This window comes from Aedes albopictus, chromosome 1, assembly GCF_035046485.1.
Source record: "Aedes albopictus strain Foshan chromosome 1, AalbF5, whole genome shotgun sequence".
Classification (NCBI taxonomy): domain Eukaryota; kingdom Metazoa; phylum Arthropoda; class Insecta; order Diptera; family Culicidae; genus Aedes; species Aedes albopictus.
Window position 1 is genome coordinate 105,414,915 of NC_085136.1, and position 19,493 is coordinate 105,434,407.

Consider the following 19,493-nt stretch of genomic DNA (forward strand, 5'->3'; position numbering starts at 1 on the left):
TTGATATGCGATCGACCTCTGGGCCTCTGTTCGACTTCATGCTACGGATAACTGTTTCTATCTCCTGCACTGATGGAGCTTCAGTGTTGATACCGGTTATGAGTCGAACCCTTGGCAGATCATGATGAGGGAGATGTTGGTGGCGTGGCCGAAAAAGCTTTCACGGCCTTTCACGGGCGTCGTAGCATTCATCTTAGCCCCATAAGGTGACGTCAGGATTTATTCAGCATATCTTCTAGCAAACTCTCAGAAGTTTATTAAGAATTTTCTTCAAGAATTGCTCAACCACTTTTGTCTGCAATTTCTGCATGGATATTCAAAAAGATTCCTTCAGAAATTTTTCTACGGACTCCTCCATAAATTTTACTAGCATTTTTCTTAGAAATTACTTTCAGAGTTCTTTCTAAAGTTTTCTCATGTCTGTTTTTCCTATGAATTTAACAGGTTACTTTAAGAAGTTTCTTCATGTATTTTCTTAGCAATTCCTCCAGAAAAAAAAACTTCAGAAATTGCTTCAGAAATTTTTTGTCCCACGAATCCCCCCATGAAATTTTCAAAAACCTCTTCTATGAATCTACAAATGCATCATTAGAAGACAAGTTGCCAAAACAGTGTAGCGTTTTCTCTGCTGAGGCATATGCCATCAAAACGGCCTTGCTGATACACTTAGGTAATGTAGTTATCTTCAATGACTCTGCAAGTTGTCTTCTGGCCTTGGAAGGTGATATATCGAAACATCCTTGGATTCAGAATATAGAATCAATAGTACATGGGAAACCAGTTAACTTCTGCTGGATCCCAGGTCACGCCGGTATCAATGCAATCCGACTTGCAAATGAGGGTATAAATCATCAAACAAACGACATTCCAATCCCAGCGGAAGATGCCTTCAAGGAGGTAAAACAAGCTACACGACAGTACTGGAAAAGGCCCTGGTTCACCTACCGGGACGAACAATTGAGAGAAATTTAATTTGACACAACCAGGTGGACTGACCGGGACAATACCACCGATCAACCAAAGCTGACCCGACTGCGGATAGGCCACACGAGATTAACGCATAGTTTTCTTTTATCAAAAGAAGCCCCTCCAATTTGTGATTGTTGTGGTACAACTCTGGACGTGCGACACATTGTACTACACTGCCGGAAATACAGTGACGACAGGGAGAAATATGGAATCAGCAAGTATGGAAAATGCAATGACGAACGACGATGAAAATGAATCAAAACTTTTGCAATTTCTACGTAGCACTAAACTTTATGAAAAATTATAAAATGTCAATTTAGTTGTAAATTATATAAACCTATCTGATACGAATGCACCACGGGAATGGTGTAAAGTATCACTAATAAACAAACAAACAAACATCATTAGAAGACAATCCTCCAGCGATTTCTTCAGAAATGCATTCAGGGATTCTGCGAAGAATTCTTCCAGTAATTGTTTGTGCAAGAGCGTCCCAATAAAGCCCTGGGAGAATATCTGAAACATTGACAGCAAGAATCTCTGGAAATATTATTGACGGAACCATAGGAACGATTAAAAAAAAACTTGTAGTACCTTTTGCAGAGATCCCAGAAGATTTTTTTTCAATAAATTCTTGGAGGAAAAAAATCAGAGGATCCTCTGTTGGACGTTCAAGGACATATCTAGATAAACTTTTGAAAAACTCCATGAAAGAACTTATTAAGAAAGTCCTCGCTGATATTTTCGAAATAATCCCTTCAATTCTGAAGAAGTCTTCGGAGATGATTTTGAAGGAATCTCTGAAGAAATCTCCTATAGAAACTATTCTTGAATGAATATCTCTGAAAAAAATCCAGGATTTTTTTTTTCAAATGAGCCCTTGAGAAACTTCCTGTAGAAAAACCCGAGGATATTATTTGGGAAACTGGCACGGGTATGCTGCGCAATACAGTTCCCATTGTGATCCACTAGCCTTTTCCCAGCAACTCCTATCCCTACCTCCTCGTGGTACCGGCAGGAAACTACGAGAAACCTTAGGGAAGATCGGGTATGATGATGAACCTGAGCTTGTTAGGGGAATATCTGTAAGTAAAAAGAAAATCGGGTAACCAACCCCGGTGGGAACTTTGGTCGTAGGCTGATAAGGAAGGGTGGGGGGGAGGTATTCGCTTCTGTAAACCTGAGCGTCTGTTCTCCAGGAGGAGCGGCTCACAACAGCGTCTGATGCTGATCCCCATGTTAGGGGCGGCTGATCAACGTCCGAGTGCCAGGGAAGGACTCTAAGCTCAACTGTGCACTATGGTCCTCCGGAAAGTAGGGAGTTGGTGTCAGGCCCAACGAGCCAGCCGTAAAAACCCATTGTAACGGAAAATCAGCAACAGAATTATACGAACCGAGACCAACGGCAACGACCACAACAAACAAAAAGGACTTGTGATTGGAAACTCGGTACGTAGAACTGCCGATCTCTCAACTCTATTGGAAGCACCCGCATACTCGCCGATCTGAAGGTGTGTTGGACAGGATCCATGGTGCGAACGTTCAGAGGTAATCATACCATCTACCAGAGCTGAGGCAACACACGCGAGCTGGGAACAGCTTTCATCGTGATGGGTGATATGCAGAGGCGTGTGATCGGTTGGTGGCTGATCGACGAAAGAATGTGCAGGTTGAGGATCAAATGCCGCTTCTTCAACTTAAGCATAATAAACGTGCACAGCCCACTCTCCGGAAGCACTGATGATGACAAGGACGCATTTTACGCGCAGCTCGAACGCGAGTACGATCGCTGCCCAAGCCACGACGTCAAGACGAAAATGGCCTACGCCTCATCTATTTTACCGCTTCCAAGAGCATGGCCATTCGTAGCACCTTCTTCCAGCACAGCCTCCCGTATCGTTACACATGGAGAACACCACAATAAATGGAATCGATAATCAACCACGTTCTGATTGATGGACGGCACTTCTCCGACATTATCGACGTCAGGACCTATCTTATCATTACCTGGTGATGGTAAAACTGCGCCCAAAACACTCCGTTATTAACAATGTACAGAACTGGCGGCCGCCCCGGTACGATCTAGAGCGACTGAAGCAAGCGGATGTTGCCACCGCATACGCGCAGAATCTCGAGGCAGCGTTGCCGGACGATGTGGCCCCTCTGGAGGACTGCTGAAGTACAGTCAAAGCAGCCATCAACAACGCAGTCGAGAGCACTATCGGGTACGTAAAACGGAGTCGACGAAACGATTGGTTTGATGAAGAGTGCAGAGCGGTTCTGGAGGAGAAGGACGCAGCGCGGGCGGTAATGCTGCAGCATGGAACCCGACAGAATGTGGAGCGATACAGACAGAAGCGGAAGCAGCAGACCCGTATCTTCCAGGAGAAAAAGACCCTGGAAGAAGCGGAGTGTGAAAAAATGGAACTGCTGTCAGTGCTGAAAATTTCATTTCTTCATATCTAAATTCAACCACCTACAGCACATTTTAGAAGCTGAACCTGGAAATATGGTATATGAAAAACTTGTGCGGCTAGACCAGTTCTGCAAGAAAGTCACGGAAAAAACGCTATTTTTCGAATATTTAAGGTAAATGTCACGGACTACCTTTGAAAAATGCCAAATGATATTCACCGTGAATATCATTGACAATTTTCGAAGGTAGTCCGTGACATATACCTTGAATATTCGAAAAATAGCAGTTTTTCCGTGACATTCTTGCAGAACTGGTCTGGCCGCACAAGTTTTTCATACACCATATTCTCAGGTTCAGCTTTTAAAATGAGCTGTAGGTGGTTGAATTCAGATATGACGAAATGAATTTTTCAGCACTGACTGCTGTGCCGTTCACAAGAAACACGCAAAGGCTACGTACCGCAAAAGTATTGCAACAATATTGCATCACCCTGACTCACCTCGATATCTCCAAAACCTGGGGACTTACAAAGATGCTGTCGTCAGGAAAGTTATTCAGAAGACCAAAGGCAACAAGTTTTCTGAAGGCGGCATTTTTGTAGGTGTTCTGGTTTTACAAATATCGAGGTGAGTCAGGGTGATGCAATATTTTTGCAATACTTTTTGTGAGTCCGTACTTATGACGGGTAGTGTATGTTAGCGCAGCAGAGGACGGGAACGATCCAACTTCCACACTGAGGGAAGTTAAGGATGCCATCCACCAGCTCAAAAACAACAAAGCAGCTGGTAAGGACGGTATCGCAGCAGAACTCATCAAGCTGGGCCCGGAAAAGTTGGTCACCTGTCTGCACCGGTTAGTAGTCAAGATCTGAGAAACCGAACAGCTACCGGAGTAGTGGAAGGAATTATCCCTCATAGTCCATCTACAAGAAAGGCGACAAGTTAATGTGTAAGAACTTTCGAGCGATCACGATTTTAAATGCCGCCTTCAAAGTGCTATCACAGATTATCTTCCACCGTCTTTCACCTAAAGTAAATGAGTTCGCGGGAAGTTATCAAGCCGGCTTCATCAACGGCCGGTCGACAATGGACCAGATCTAGGTCGACAATGGACCAGATACCAGGTCCCAACGCTTCACCTGTTCATCGACTTCAAAGCGGCATACGACAGAATCGACCGCGCAGAGCTTTGGAGAATCATGGACGAAAACGGCTTTGCTGGGAAGCTGACTAGACTGATTAAAGCAACGATGGACGGTGTACAAAACTGCGTAAGGGTTTCGAGTGAACTATCCAGTTCATTCGAATCTTGCCGGGGACTATGACGACAAGGTGATGGACTCTCATGCCTACTCTTCAACATCGCTCTGGCAGGTGTGATGCGACGAGCCGGGCTTAACAGCCGGGGAACGTTTTTCACAAAATCCGGTCAATTTGTGTGCTTTGAAGCAGCAAAGGTCGGACTGGTGGTGAATGCCTCAAAAACAAAGTACATGCTGGTAGGCGGAACAGAACACGATCGGATCCGTTTGGGTAGTAATGTTACGATAGACGGGGTTACTTTCGAGGTGATGGAGGAATTCGTCTACCTCAGATCCTTACTGACGGCTGACAACAACGTGAACCGTGAAATTCGGAGGCGCATCATCAGCGGAAGTCGAGCCTACTACGGGCTCCAGAAGAAACTGCGGTCGAAAAAGACTCACCCACGCACCAAATGTACCATGTACAAAACGTTAATAAAACCGGTGGTCCTCTACGGGCACGAGACGTGGGCCATGCTCGAGAAAGACCTGCAAGCACTCGGAGTTTTCGAGCGACGGGTGCTAAGGACGATCTTCGGCAGTGTGCAGGAGAACGGTGTGTGGCGGAGAAGGATGAACCACGAGCTCGCTGCACTTTACGGCGAACCCAGCATCCAGAAGGTGGCCAAAGCCGGAAGGACACGGTGGGCAAGGCATGTTGCAGGAATGTCGGATTACTACCTCGCAAATTTGGTGTTCGCTACTGATTCGGTTGGCACAGGAAGGCGAGGAGCGCAGAGAGCATAATGGGCACCAGGTGGAGCGTGACCTGGCGAGCATTGGGCGCGACCGAGGATGGAGAGCTGCAGCTGCAAATCGAGTAATATGGCGGCAAATTGTTGATTCAGTGTTATCATGAATTTGATGTTGAACTGAATAAATGAATGAATGAAATCTACTCATTTCACCTATCAGACATATTTACTTAATATGTCTTCTAAGAACACATACACAGGATGTATTCTGCAAAAGATTCCTTAAAAGAATCCAGAAATTTCCAGAGTTCTTCCTGAAGAGTCTTATTTTTTTTTTCTATGAATCAAAAACATTTCTCAAGGAGTTTCTCCAGGTATTCTCTTAAGCATTCATTCAGGAATTCCTCCACGCTGAAAAAATCACGCTTTTTATACTCTGCATTAGCGTGGTGTTGACTGTGGTGGCCAACCGCGCGAGTTTCGATAGGTTAAGAGACAAGCGTCCTTGAATTTCTTTAGAAATTCCTTCAAGGATTCTTTGAATAACTCTTCCAGTGATGGTTTGTGTAACTTCTGGATGAACTTTTCAATAAAGCCCTGGGGAACATCTGAAACATTTACTGAAATTATCTCTGGAAATATTACTGAAACCGTAGGAGCAATATAAAAAACTTGTAGTATTTTTTGCAGAGATCCAAGAAGAAATTTCTCAAGAAGTTTTGGAGGAATCTCTGTAGGATGTTTAAAGACGTATCTCGATAAAAATTTAGAAAATCTCCTTGGAAGAACTTCTAAAGAAAGTCCTCGCTGAATTTCCGAAGAATGGCGTTTAGTCTCACCAAGCGTCTAGTCGTACCATGCCATGGGGTGGGGGTTCGATTCCCGCTCCGAGGGATGAAACTATTCTTTCGCAAGAAATTATCCTTCTGTCCGTTGTCTAGTGGTAAGTTATGTTCAGTTTGTACAGCCTCTGGCTGAAGACAGTGTCTGTGTCTTTTTAAATTCCTATGGGAATACCTGTAGAAACGCCTACATAAGCTTCTGTGAAGTTCCATAGAAAAATCACTGAGATTTTTTACAATGGAGTGTCTGTATAAGTTCATAGGATTTTCTTCCTGATTGAATTCTTTAGCCTTCCTAATGCATCACGTTGGCAACAGCTCGCTGACGTAGTTCACGGTTTGGGTCAAAAATGACCCTAATGCACAAGGAGTGGTAAAGAATCCATGAATAAATTCCTAGAGTTATCGTTAAATGATACCCTGGATAAATTTCAGGGGGAAATACATGGAGGAATAACTGCGGAGAATCCAGAAGGAAATTTCTGGACACATACTCACGAGAATTTTCAATCCATAAGGCTATTCCTGAACAAATCTCTAACGAATCTTAAGAAAAAAAAACATCGGCAGCATTAAGTTATAACATAACGCTGAACAAACTTTCGGTATGGAAATTCCAAAATGTTTGTATGTACCGTTACGCTTTGTTCGGGGGGTATATCTCTCTCCACCTGGAGCGTTACGTAATTTATGAATGGCGCCAGGTACAAATTTCTAAAGAACTCACTGGTGAAATTTATGGAAGGATCTTTTTTTGAAGAAATCTCCGTAGGAAATTTTTATGGGAGTCCTGGAAAAATTTCCGACGGATTTCCTAAAGAAATACCCTGAAGAATTTCTATAGTAATCCCTGGTGAAGTTTCAGAAGGAATCCACGGAAAACTACCTAAAAGAATTCTTGAAGAAATTTCTTTAGAAATTTTCGAGGAAATATTTGGAGAAAGCACTGACGGAATTTCATAAAGCATCGGTGAAAGAACTTTTGAAGGAGCCGCTGGTGAAGTTTTAAAAGAAATCGTAGCAGACTTCAAGATCGAATTTCTACAGTTATTTCTGAAAAATCAATGGAGCGATTCTAGAAGGAAGCCATGGGATATTGCCTAAATGAATCCTTGGGCAACTTTATAGAACATGAATCTTATACAGAGTTTTTGAGAGAATCGCCAGGAAAAGTTCTGAAGGAATCTCTGGATTTTTTTGAAAGAGTATGTGGAAGATTTCCTTAAGAAATCGTTGAAGCAATTTCTGGAAGAATTCTGAACTTTTGATTTTTTAAGGAATCGCTGAAAACATTTCTGAAAGAATTTATGGATGATTTCCTGAAAGAATTCTTAAACGAATATTTGAGCCTATAGAGGAATTCCTGAGGAAACCCATGGAAGCTTCTCCAGAAGAATGCTCGAGGAAATTTCTGCAGGATCCCTCGGAGAAAATCCCGAAGCAATACCTGTAAGATGCTCAGAAGAAACTTTCGAGAGGAATCTTAAGAACGCTTTGAGAAAACAATTCTTGAAGGATTTTCTGAAGATATACTTGAAGCAATTTCGAAAGAAGTATTCATAAAGGAGTTCTTAAATAAATTCCACACTCTTATAAAAAATCATGTAAATGTAAGTTCACTTAGCATGAGCATAGATGACCGCACAATTCGTAGTTGCTACTCCGTGATTGACCAGAGCAATCGAAATTGCACAAGGAACCAATGAATAGGGCTTGGGACTAGCTTACTATTCTCAATGTACACAGGTCGAGAGCTCTCAACTTTAATAAGGTCAATAACGGCGCCGGCCACGTCCTTACGGTCATCGAGGATGGAAGGGAATGTTAGTAAGACAAACGTTGTTAAAAAGACCGCGAATCGCTGCATCTCCACGTTTGTCTCAGGAAGGAATTTTTTGTTAGTAGGGTAAGGTACATTGTCAGTCCGGGAGTCACCTATGGTTGGTGACATGATTTGACAATGGATCAATATACACAAACCGCCGTTAACAACCGACCACTTTTCGACGCAAGAACTAGCCAAAAAGAAAATTCTATCGCGCGTCTCCACTCCACTAGGGAGCAGAAACCTTTAGTCTATTCCACACAGAAATACACTGAACGCGACTCACTTGTCGGCGCCCGGATTTTTTCTCGACCGGCGAACCCGAACTAACATTTTTCACTCTTTTGTGTAAATGCAAAAAATGAAAGAAAATATTTATTATCAACTAAAAGTGTATTGGAAACTAGCGCCGAAGGGAAGCGAAAAATTCGGAACCGACTCAACCACGGCGCGCGCACACTCGTCCCGTCGTCGGAGCCCCGCAGAGAGAAGAGAAAAAAAAATCGCAAAAATCTAGCAAACCCAGCGCGCGAAACTTTGCTGCTGCCGAACTACCGCACACTACTGACTGCTTGGCGTCCCGTCGTCGGTGCCCCGCAGAGAAGAAAAAAAAAATCGCAAAAATCTAGCAAAGCGAGCGCGCGAAACTTTGCTGCTGCCGAACTACCGCACACTACTGACTGCTTGGCGTCCCGTCGTCGGTGCCCCGCAGAGAAGAAAAACAAATCGCAAAAATCTAGCAAAGCGAGCGCGCGAAACTTTGCTGCTGCCGAACTACCGCACACTACTGACTGCTTGGCGTCCCGTCGTCGGTGCCCCGCAGAGAAGAAAAACAAATCGCAAAAATCTAGCAAAGCGAGCGCGCGAAACTTTGCTGCTGCCGAACTACCGCACACTACTGACTGCTTGGCGTCCCGTCGTCGGTGCCCCGCAGAGAAGAAAAACAAATCGCAAAAATCTAGCAAAGCGAGCGCGCGAAACTTTGCTGCTGCCGAACTACCGCACACTACTGACTGCTTGGCGTCCCGTCGTCGGTGCCCCGCAGAGAAGAAAAACAAATCGCAAAAATCTAGCAAAGCGAGCGCGCGAAACTTTGCTGCTGCCGAACTACCGCACACTACTGACTGCTTGGCGTCCCGTCGTCGGTGCCCCGCAGAGAAGAAAAACAAATCGCAAAAATCTAGCAAAGCGAGCGCGCGAAACTTTGCTGCTGCCGAACTACCGCACACTACTGACTGCTTGGCGTCCCGTCGTCGGTGCCCCGCAGAGAAGAAAAACAAATCGCAAAAATCTAGCAAAGCGAGCGCGCGAAACTTTGCTGCTGCCGAACTACCGCACACTACTGACTGCTTGGCGTCCCGTCGTCGGTGCCCCGCAGAGAAGAAAAAAAAAATCGCAAAAATCTAGCAAAGCGAGCGCGCGAAACTTTGCTGCTGCCGAACTACCGCACACTACTGACTCCATGTAAATGTAAGTTCACTTAGATGCACATAAAAGGAGCGGCATGTTTGACAAAAATTTACGTCTTCTATCACAAATAAAGTCGAGCTAGCTATCGCTAGAACCGAATCGACATATAAAACTATAAAAGTAAAATAATAACCGGATTCGAACATTAGTCTGCTTATTGAGAGGCCCGGAGTATACCTCTCGGCCATACCACTGAGTTGTGAGTCAACCATACATGCTCGAGGCATAACACGCGATTTTTTTCATGTTTACTGCAAATCGCAAATGGCTTACTAAAGTGTAGACCTGAATTTATGAACACAAGAGCAGTGTGGCATTATATTCATAAAGACTCGAGGAAATATTTTTGAGATCAAAAATCTCTTTTGAGTAATTGTGCATTGAATTACTCCGGAATGTTCAATACCTATGATGAACAACTATCATAAAAACGCTGAATGGAATCAGGTCAAGAAGTTGTTGCACTGTGTAATAGTGAAAAACGATGTCACACGTGCGACTCCTTATAATTGCTGAAAACTTCCGCTTATTATCTCCATCCACAAATGCACCTCCTCGACCGCCATCCGTGTGAACCGATCAACCTCTTCGAAACAGATTGCAAAAGTTTATTCAATCGTCGAATGGCAATCGTTGTTAGTCGGTTCCCACAGTTGGTAGCAAAATGGTGGCCAATATTCGATATCCTTGGAAGTGTGGTCACCATTGGTGGACGGCGGCGATCCTTCGAATTCGGCACTTGTGGTCCGACGATGGACCTGCTGGCGACTGTTTTTGGTGGATGGACGCATTGTTTCTCTTCGGAGGTACTGTTACCGCTCCATCGCGTATAAACTTTAAATATCATCCTTAGTTGTTTTCTTGATCCGAAAACAGGGATTCGAGGAGGCGTCACGGCGAGTTGGGCTCACGAACGCAAAATCTTTACCGTTTGTCAGACTCTGTTCACCGTCAACGTGTTTGTATTCTCTCTACAGTTCTATACAGCGTTGACGGGCGACAACGAAGATGTATCTCTGGTCATTTTGGAAACCACCAAAATCACGTGCATTATTATTTCTTGCTTAAGAATGATAGCAGCAGGAATTTTCATCGAACCGATTGCGACCTTACGACAGTACATCACTAGTACCTACCGTCATTCCAAGGACCGGGCTTATGAAGAACGTGAACAAATCAAATTCAACCGTGCCGCCCGTAAATTCCTGCAAATTATTTTCAGCTGGATTGTTATAGATACGATTGTGTTCACGTTTCCCAACGCTACCAAAAACGAGCTGTTCAAGTTTCCGCTCCAGCTCAGTTGGATTGGAAACAAGACGACGAATTTGTACATCTACCTGGTCGTTGGTTCAATACCGGGATCGATTCTTCCGAAAACCATCGGTTGTACCGTATGTCTCGCGGTAATCCTGATGGGGATGCGAACGAAACTGCGGTTCTTGGCCCATCGCTTCCAGCAGATTTCACAGCAACTTGATTTGAACGACGACCAGTATTTTACTTGGGTTCAACGGGAGGTTCGAGAAGCTCTGGTTCAGTATCTGGAGTATTGGAGGTTAGTTCTACACTTTTAGTAAATGATCATAATAAGATTACTTATGCAACTGCATTTTCAGTTACTTGAAAATTTTGGAAAATCTCGTTGGAAAAGTGTTTCTGCTGGTGCACTACTTCTCCATATTCGCCATCGCGGCACTGATCTACGCCTGTTTCGGAATGGGAATGAACTTTATGACGTTTATATTTGGAGCAGCCGTAACATTCTTTCTGTTTGAGTACTTTTTCCTATGTTATCTGGTAGATTCGTTTCGGGATGAAGTAAGCTCGCCTTTTTTATATCCATGTTTCATTATTCTAATAATTTTCTCGCACACAGGCGGACACTATCGGACAACACATCTTTGAGATTTGTGCTCGGATACCGTTTCGAGCGGAACGTCGCTCCGAGTATATACAATTGCGGACCACCTTGATGATCATCTGGATCAACACTCGCAACGGGATTCATATGGATTGCGTTGGGCTGTTTGAAATTAACACACCCAAATTTCTCGCTCTGCTCAATATTGCCTACTCGGTGCTAACATTTTTGACTCAAATGGGTTGATTTGGTAGATCTAGTTATTTTCTGGCATACAAAGATAACAATTATGGTGTACCTTGATCTCTGTTTATAAAAAGGTTTTGAAGAACACACCTTTTCCAAGCAACACACTTGGACATTAATAAGTTCCTGTAATTTGTATGCAACTATATTGAAAGTTATGCCATTTGAACCAATCGTCTTATTAACGACTAAATTGAAACCAAAAAAGCGCAAGAGGTGGAGCCAATATAAAACAAAAAACAACCATTCGTGATATAAACGAATTATAACCAAGATACAACTTTTAGTCGACTTAAAAAATGGTGACCGATTCGACAACTAGTCAGCTAGTCACCACATTCGTCACTGCTAGTTATTATGCATCAACAGTTTCGTTCATGTGATTAATAAAATGTGTGCATAAATATACCGCAAATAAGGCTGACCGAGAACGTCAATTTGTGTGCCGTTCCAGATTTATCGGTAAGTTACGCATTTTAGCTCCGTATTCTTAACGCGCCTCAGTCTACCTATCATTTTGCGAGTGAAAATTTAGGCATTTGTGGTAAAAATTAACTCGCCATATTGCTTTGGCGGAGTGCATTTCAGCAGCTTATTTAATGCACCCATAAAATGCTGAAAATTAATTTTAGAATTTAGAAAGATACTATTTACTGAATCATGTCTATGGGAATCCGTATTGACAAAGTACAACAATACTGCACGTGGTACAGGGAACCGCCAAACTTCCAAAAATTGAATTCTTTTGGCGCAATCCTATAGTTCGGCCCAACATTTGAATGAATCGATTAAACTCACGCAAGGTAAACTGCCTTTACCTCCAACTAAAAACACACTCAAGAGTAGGTAAATTTAACCTAAGATCCCCTTCATTCAACCCAAACTTGGGTAAATCTACATTTACCAAAAATTGGCTTTTTGGCTACAAGGACCCCCGTTGGATAGACACATCTCTGTTTATTTACGACAACATCTGTGGGGGAGAAAGGAAAAACAACCTAATTTTGGGTAACTAATCAATTTGTTATACTCATTTTAGGGTAAAATCGACCCAAAATAAGGAAGTTTGAATTTTTCGTGTAGGACATAAATAACTAAAAAAGCAGACACTTGGACGTGTACTTCCCATTTACGTCGACAAGAGGCTGTCCATTTATTACGTAACGAAAATTTCACATTTTTGTAAAAAATGTAAACCCATTGCAAAATTTTTCGTGGGAAACTCCTAATATTTTTGTACGTTACGTTAGATTTCTCAAAAGCCCATATATTCATTCATATCTTCCCATGGTAGGTACCAGTCGTTCAGTTCTGCGAAAATCAGGCAGAATTTTTTTATTGGGTCAATATTATTCTTCCATTCAGATTTTTTTCTATTTTATCACTTAAATTTTATAAAATTTGGAATATGTCGATAAATTTATGAAGAAAAGGTTACATTTTATTTGTACATGATTTCGTTATTTTTGAAACATTTTGGTTTTTTTAGTGCATTTTATATTTTTCGTGATTACAAAAACATTTTGCCGCACATTTTGGAACTTCTACCTCTCCTGTCAAAATTGTTCGTTATGTTCTAAATAAGTTCCAGGTGCAACATTTTTATAACAATCAGAATCAATGTTTTGGTTGATTTGGTTTGTAAACGGTTGTTATTAAGATTCGTTGAAACAATCAGATTATACTTCAGTTACAAATTGGTTTCGCAAGTTTCGACTAATGATGACGTTTGTTTTCATTTTAATGTTATAAAACTGTTACACCTCAGTTTGGCATTAACAACAGGATTTTACTAGGTTTTAATTTTGTTTGTTTCATGATTACTCAGTGGCAACATGTTTGCAACGATGATCATTTCCATAAATGAACTATTTAGTTGGTTAGTGATCCTTGCGTTTCCGGTTCACCAAGTTCTCCAAAATTGCGAGATGACGCACATTCTTATATCACAAACTTTGAAATGATCGCAAATAACCAAAACCGGTTCATCAAGTTCTCCAAAGTTGCGAGATGACGCATATCCTCAAATCTAAAACTTTGAAATAGTTTATTAGTGATCGTGGTGGTTAATCACTAATAACTATAAAGACAACGCTTCCCCCGTTTTTTCTATTTAGGGGAACTTACGTAATCTCGGCAGTTTTGTTCTCTTCGTCATGTTTTTTTTTTAAACCTGTTGGTCTCAGAGTTGGCCTCAAATCCTTCCCAGCCAAGCTGAGTTATATGCCCAAATTTCAGGCAATTTGGCCCACAAAAACCCCCCATGACGAAGAGAACAAACCTGCCGATAATACCCTTCGTCACCCTATGTCTCTTAACATTCCCGTTAAGGTAGCCCCCTGCTTTAGCATATCTATTTTCCACATGAAGGTCACTTGTTTCTAATATTGCCTCTAAACAGCATGTTCTCACAGATTGCGGAGCATAACCCGCTAGCGTATCTATTGCGGCCCACAAAAATAAATCCGTAGGAAATGAGTTTCGAACATTTATTTGAAAATACATGGTTTTCAATTTTCACATATGAGTTCTACTTGTATATCGATGGCACCATCTACCGCTCTTCTCGGATCTCGATGATTCGTCTATTTCTTTTGCGCCCCAACAGTTGCTACCCAATCTTCCGGGATTAATCCGTTCCGCAGCATGTCCACACTTGGGTTGGCCGACTTGTTTGAAGCGAATCGTTTTCAGCATTGAAATGTTTCGACGTGATGGTTGCTTCTCCATGGGACCATCCTTCCACCGGGTGTTCACGCGAAGGGATTTTCGTTTGGCCGTTGTCAACAACATTCCACTTCTTGACCATCTATACCTCCATAGTTCCGTTCCTTCCGGATGATTTTCCAATGGATACATCACTTTTTTCCCCATTCGCATGATTCGGTTCAATGTACTGGGATGCCAATCCTGCGGGAGCTTTTCCGTTTGGATCGGAGCAGCTGGCTATTACGTCCATTCACGACAATCGGTTCTACGGGAAACGATTGAATTCCGGTCTTTTCACACGCGTAATTTACTTGTTCGCACTATTTTCTAGTTCATCTTCCGCAAATCAACTAAAATTCTAACGTTTACGATTACGATTTGATTTGTTTTTGTTGTGCGGATGTAAATGATTCCACGGCACGGGACACAAATCAACTGTCAAAACGGTCTTGCCGTAACTTTACCGTACTGAACCAACTTTGGAATAAAGTGGATAATTTATACATTTTTAAATACACATAATTAAAAAAATATGTGACCTGTGGATTGTTTTTTAAACAAATAAAATATAAACGTAAACAATGCGTTGAAAAGGGGCTGTCCATAAACCACGTGGTCATTTTTTTTTGGGAATTCTCGACCCCCCCCCCCCCGCGTGGTCATTAGTCCATACAAAAATTTTTATTTGTCCATACAAAATGGTCATTGGCCGAACCCTTCCCCCCCCCACATGACCACGTGGTTTATGGACAGCCCCAAAGAGATAAAAAATTTAATTTACAGCATAATCTCAAGCAAAAACATTTGAAAAACTGCCTTCCCTAATTTGGTATAATCACTGTAAGTTTGTTTTCGCTACAGAGTCACCATCTGTTGGAATTTGATGGAACTTTCGATAGTTTTCGTTAGTTTCCGACAGAGTTCAAGAAAACTTGAAGCGCCTCTCGCGGTGGAAAGTGTCGGAAGCCGATGCAGGTAGTTCATTGGCGGGGAATCATGTTACATACTGTGTATCGTTTTTAAAGTCCTCTGCAAAGTGATCCTTAACCGGATACAGGAGAAGATTGACGCAACTCTCCGACGACAGCAAGCAGGCTACCGTGCCAGACGATTCTGTGTGGACCATATTGTCAGGCTCCGTATCACCCTGGAGCAAATCCATGAATTTCAAGAGTCTATCTACCCGGTGTTTATTGATTACGAAAAAGCTTTCGACCGTCTCAATCACGGAAACATGCGGAAAGCCCTCGGGCGCAAGGGTCTCCCTGAGAAAATCATCGGCCTCATTGAAGCACAGTACAGGGATTTTTGTGCAGAGTACTGCACAACGGTGTTTTGTCCGATTCCATCCAGGTCGTTGCTGGAGTGAGGCAAGGATGTATCCTATCACCGCTACTCTTCCTCATCGTAATCGACGAGATCCTGGCTGGTGCGATTGACCGTGAACTAAATCGTGGGTTGTTGTGGCAGCCCATTACCATGGAGCACCTAAATGACTTCGAATTGGCTAATGACGTTGCCCTCCTAACTCAACGGCGCGGCGCTCTGATATGCAGACCAAGCTCGATGATCTTGCCAATCGCTCCTCAGCGGCAGGTCTTACCATCAACGTCAACAAGACCAAATGGTTGGATGTAAACACGGTCAACCTTTCCAGCTTTACGGTAGCTGGGCAATCAGTGGAGAATGTTGAAAACTTCCAATATCTTGGTAGTGTCAAATGGCGGCCGATGGCGGCACCAAGATCGACATAGGTGCACGAATCAAGAAGGCGAAGGCTACTTTTGCGAGTTTAAGAAATGTATGGATAAACAATCAGATTAGTCGACGCACCAAAATTCGAATTTGCAACTCGAACGTGAAATCTGTGCTGCTATACGACAGCGAAACCTGGTGTGTATCAGCGAAGAACACGCAACGGATGCAGGTCTTCATCAATAGATGTCTGCGGTCATCAAAAGTCGATAGCAACGAAATTCGCGAGGGGCATCGCAGCAGAAGCAGGCCTAGAGAACAATCTAGAGTCAACAGAAATTTGACTTCCTTTATTATTCTAAAAACTTCTTTCCCGTTCCTGCAAACGAGCGCTGCTTCACTTGCGTCGGCATATTTTTCACTATGATCGGAACAGACTTACTTCCAACAGTAGCGTTGAGCGTATCCTTATTGCCTGACTTCTTGCATCCTTCTTCGACGAAGAAAGAATTTACGTTTTAAAAATCCTAACTGTAGCGTTACGAAGACATTTGACATTCCTATTCATCTGCCCGGCACGTGATTCAACAACTTTCTACGGGTCAAATAATCTAGAAACTCATCGTTGTTCACACATTTCGAACTTTTTCTAGATTTTTCCTTCGCTGGACACTGGACGCTGGACGTTACTTATCGAAAAAGTTAAATACGAAACGACGGGCAACTTCCACAGGCCCTTCAATAAGCTCAGCAAACATGCACATGCTCATGCTCAGTATGAAGTTCTGTTTGCTGAGCTTATTAATATTATTAATAAGCTCAGCAAACAGAACTTCATACTGTTGATTTACTTTCGAACTTTAAACCCATTCAACTGTAAACAAGTATCAAATTTCTCAATTGTAAGAATGATATCATCAGTCAAAAGAATCTCAGTTGAGGACGAGTAGTTTAAGCTGTTTGTTCCATTGTCAATTTATAAACTCCAAACAAACAAACCCACAGTCAAATGAACCGGACAGATGGAAGGAACAAATATTTCATCTCTCCTTTTTCCAGGATTCCATTTCCTCTTCGAACTCGGCAAAACTACTGCAGCATGCTTGGAATTTCAGCAAGTTTTCACCCCTGGACAGAAGACTCTGGGTAGATTGTCCCAAAATTGAAGTCAAAAGAGTCCTCTCCCAGAAGAATTCCACTCCAAACCCACCTCCCATCACAAGTCTAGACCGAGAATTGTTACATCCATCATAATGGAACTAATTCGAACGAACAGCTTGAGTAGGGTTTTACCACGTTTGACAGGTAACTGATGACACTTTCCAGTGGACGACGACATTCTATCGTGACTATCGTTGTCATCGTGTGCTCCCAGGATTCCCCATGACGATACGGATAGGACAGCCGGCGTCAAGGCAAGAATTGGAACGAACGGTTCTAGTCGTCCTCCTGGTTCTCGTTCTCAGTCAGCTGTACCTAAGGGTTGAGGAGAAAGTTTAGCCTCTTGAGGATGCAAAAAAAACGAAAATGGAATAAGTGAGGAAGCACTGGACCGTTCGACTGGCAGATTCATTTCCCATCCGTATAGCATCGCATGGATGGACCGAACGGAATAGAGACTAAGACAGGCGGAAAATTCTATTTCTGGCACACTGGGCGATGTCCGAGGAATTGGGTGCTGGTCAGTTAGCACTGTGAGCTGATAGCCTGATACCATGGGTAAATCTACGGTTTTCTTCACTGAATTTTGATAGAGATTTCTTCAAAATTTCCTTGATAATATTGCAAAAAATAATATTCTTAAAAATTCCCAAAATTCTCAAAAAAAAAATCACAAATTATATTTTCAGAAAACTTTAAAGATTTTTTTTTACATTTTTGACCCACAGTATCCTTTATGAATGCTCGTGTCCATTCATGCCAATTCTGTCTCGAGATTTCCGTTCTTCTAGCAAGTGCAAACTGAACTGATTTCCTCTATCATATCAGAGCTTCCAACCAAAGTGCGTCACAAAAAAATCTAGAGAACGTCCAGCAGCCACAAATGGGAGATAGTTTTGTTACAAATTTCCCATTTTCCAGTGTCACGAGTCAATGGGGTTTGAATTTCCCCTACGGTGACTTCCTTCTGTACCTATAGCTGCAGCATGAAAAGAGAGCAATAAGCGGCAGTCGCTTCAAATTGTTGTCATTTTGGGAATTATTTTCCTTTTCAATGAATGGCGACAACAACGGTCGGAGAAGCCTTGAAAAGTTTTTGCCATATTTCCGAAATATGGACCATGAATGAGCTATGGCTGTAGGTTGCACTAATGTCCCATTTCCAGTAGGTCTATATATCTTTCGGGCAAGGAGCTTACCACTCCAAAGCATATAATTAAAACCGTAATGGAAAAAGTCCAGCAGCAATGGCAGCCAGTAGCAGCAGTGCAGTGTCCAAAGTAGGCAAAGAATAATTATTTTTCATTTTTTTCGACCATTTTATAAAACGACTTTCATGCGGCAGTTTTCCGTATCTCCATCACTGGCTCCATCCATTGATGCTCTGGGATGATGAAATGCCAGTGAATGTCTCTTTCTTTTTAATAGCCATGGTCATTGTTGGTGGCAGCAGCAGCAGCCTGCTTCCCAGTCATTTCCGCCACTTGGCTTGGTGTGACGATGACGGTGGTGGTGAGTGAAATGGAAAGGCATCGCAAATAAGACAAACGTGGTAAAAAAGCGTTTCTAAATTATTCATTGCCTTTAGGACTTGGAGGACAGTGGGGTGGAACTTTAAAAGAAGGCTCAAAATTATGCATTATTGATAAAAAATAATTTGAAGGTTACACATTAATAAATGGAAAGGTTGCCTATTCACAAGTATGTATACATATACAGGGTGTTGGGTTCCTTACCCAGAATATTTCAGGGGGTGATTAAGGATGATATTTGATGAAAAAAATTGTTCTACGCATATGGTCAAATCTCAACCATTACGGAGTTATTGAACTTTTCACGATTTTGACAATGCTTTTAATAAAACGAAAATAACATGAAAACGGTTTAACTTATTCAAGATCTCTCAGCACCGTTTGAAAGATTATGAAATTTGCTATTGAACGTCTTCTTCGAACATGCAAGTTTTTGTTACTTACACACTTTTTAAGAGCAAATAAGTGAAAAGTAAGTGAATTTTTAACTGTTTTTGTCGATTTACTCTAAAAAATGCGTAATTAACTTATTTTTTTCCTTAGACAAAGTTGAGCGCCTTGAAATGCCCTACAATTCGTTCTTTGACATCAAACTCCTAACTCTTGTCATTTCTCTGCAATTTTGATTTGAATGCACAGTTTTGCATCATAAATTTGCTTCAGCAAGTGCATTAGAATTTAGCTCTCTTGACCCCACTGTGACAGCGAAACTAGCGTCATGTTTTACTTCGCGCACACGGCTACTTGATTCCCCGCGCCGAACAAC

The 19,493-nt window shown here is 42.3% G+C and overlaps 2 protein-coding genes across 3 annotated transcripts in view; one reads left to right on the forward strand and one right to left on the reverse strand.

Annotated features, from left to right (window-relative positions):
* LOC109397657 (uncharacterized) overlaps nt 1–19,493 on the reverse strand; it is a 386,176-nt gene that overhangs the window by 62,706 nt on the left and 303,977 nt on the right. The window lies entirely within an intron of this gene.
* LOC134285097 (uncharacterized) lies at nt 10,185–12,379 on the forward strand. Its single transcript, XM_062845146.1, has 4 exons — nt 10,185–10,326; nt 10,397–11,078; nt 11,140–11,341; nt 11,400–12,379. Exons 1-4 carry the CDS (start codon nt 10,185–10,187, stop codon nt 11,628–11,630), a joined length of 1,257 nt encoding a protein of 418 aa, XP_062701130.1. The 3' UTR covers nt 11,631–12,379.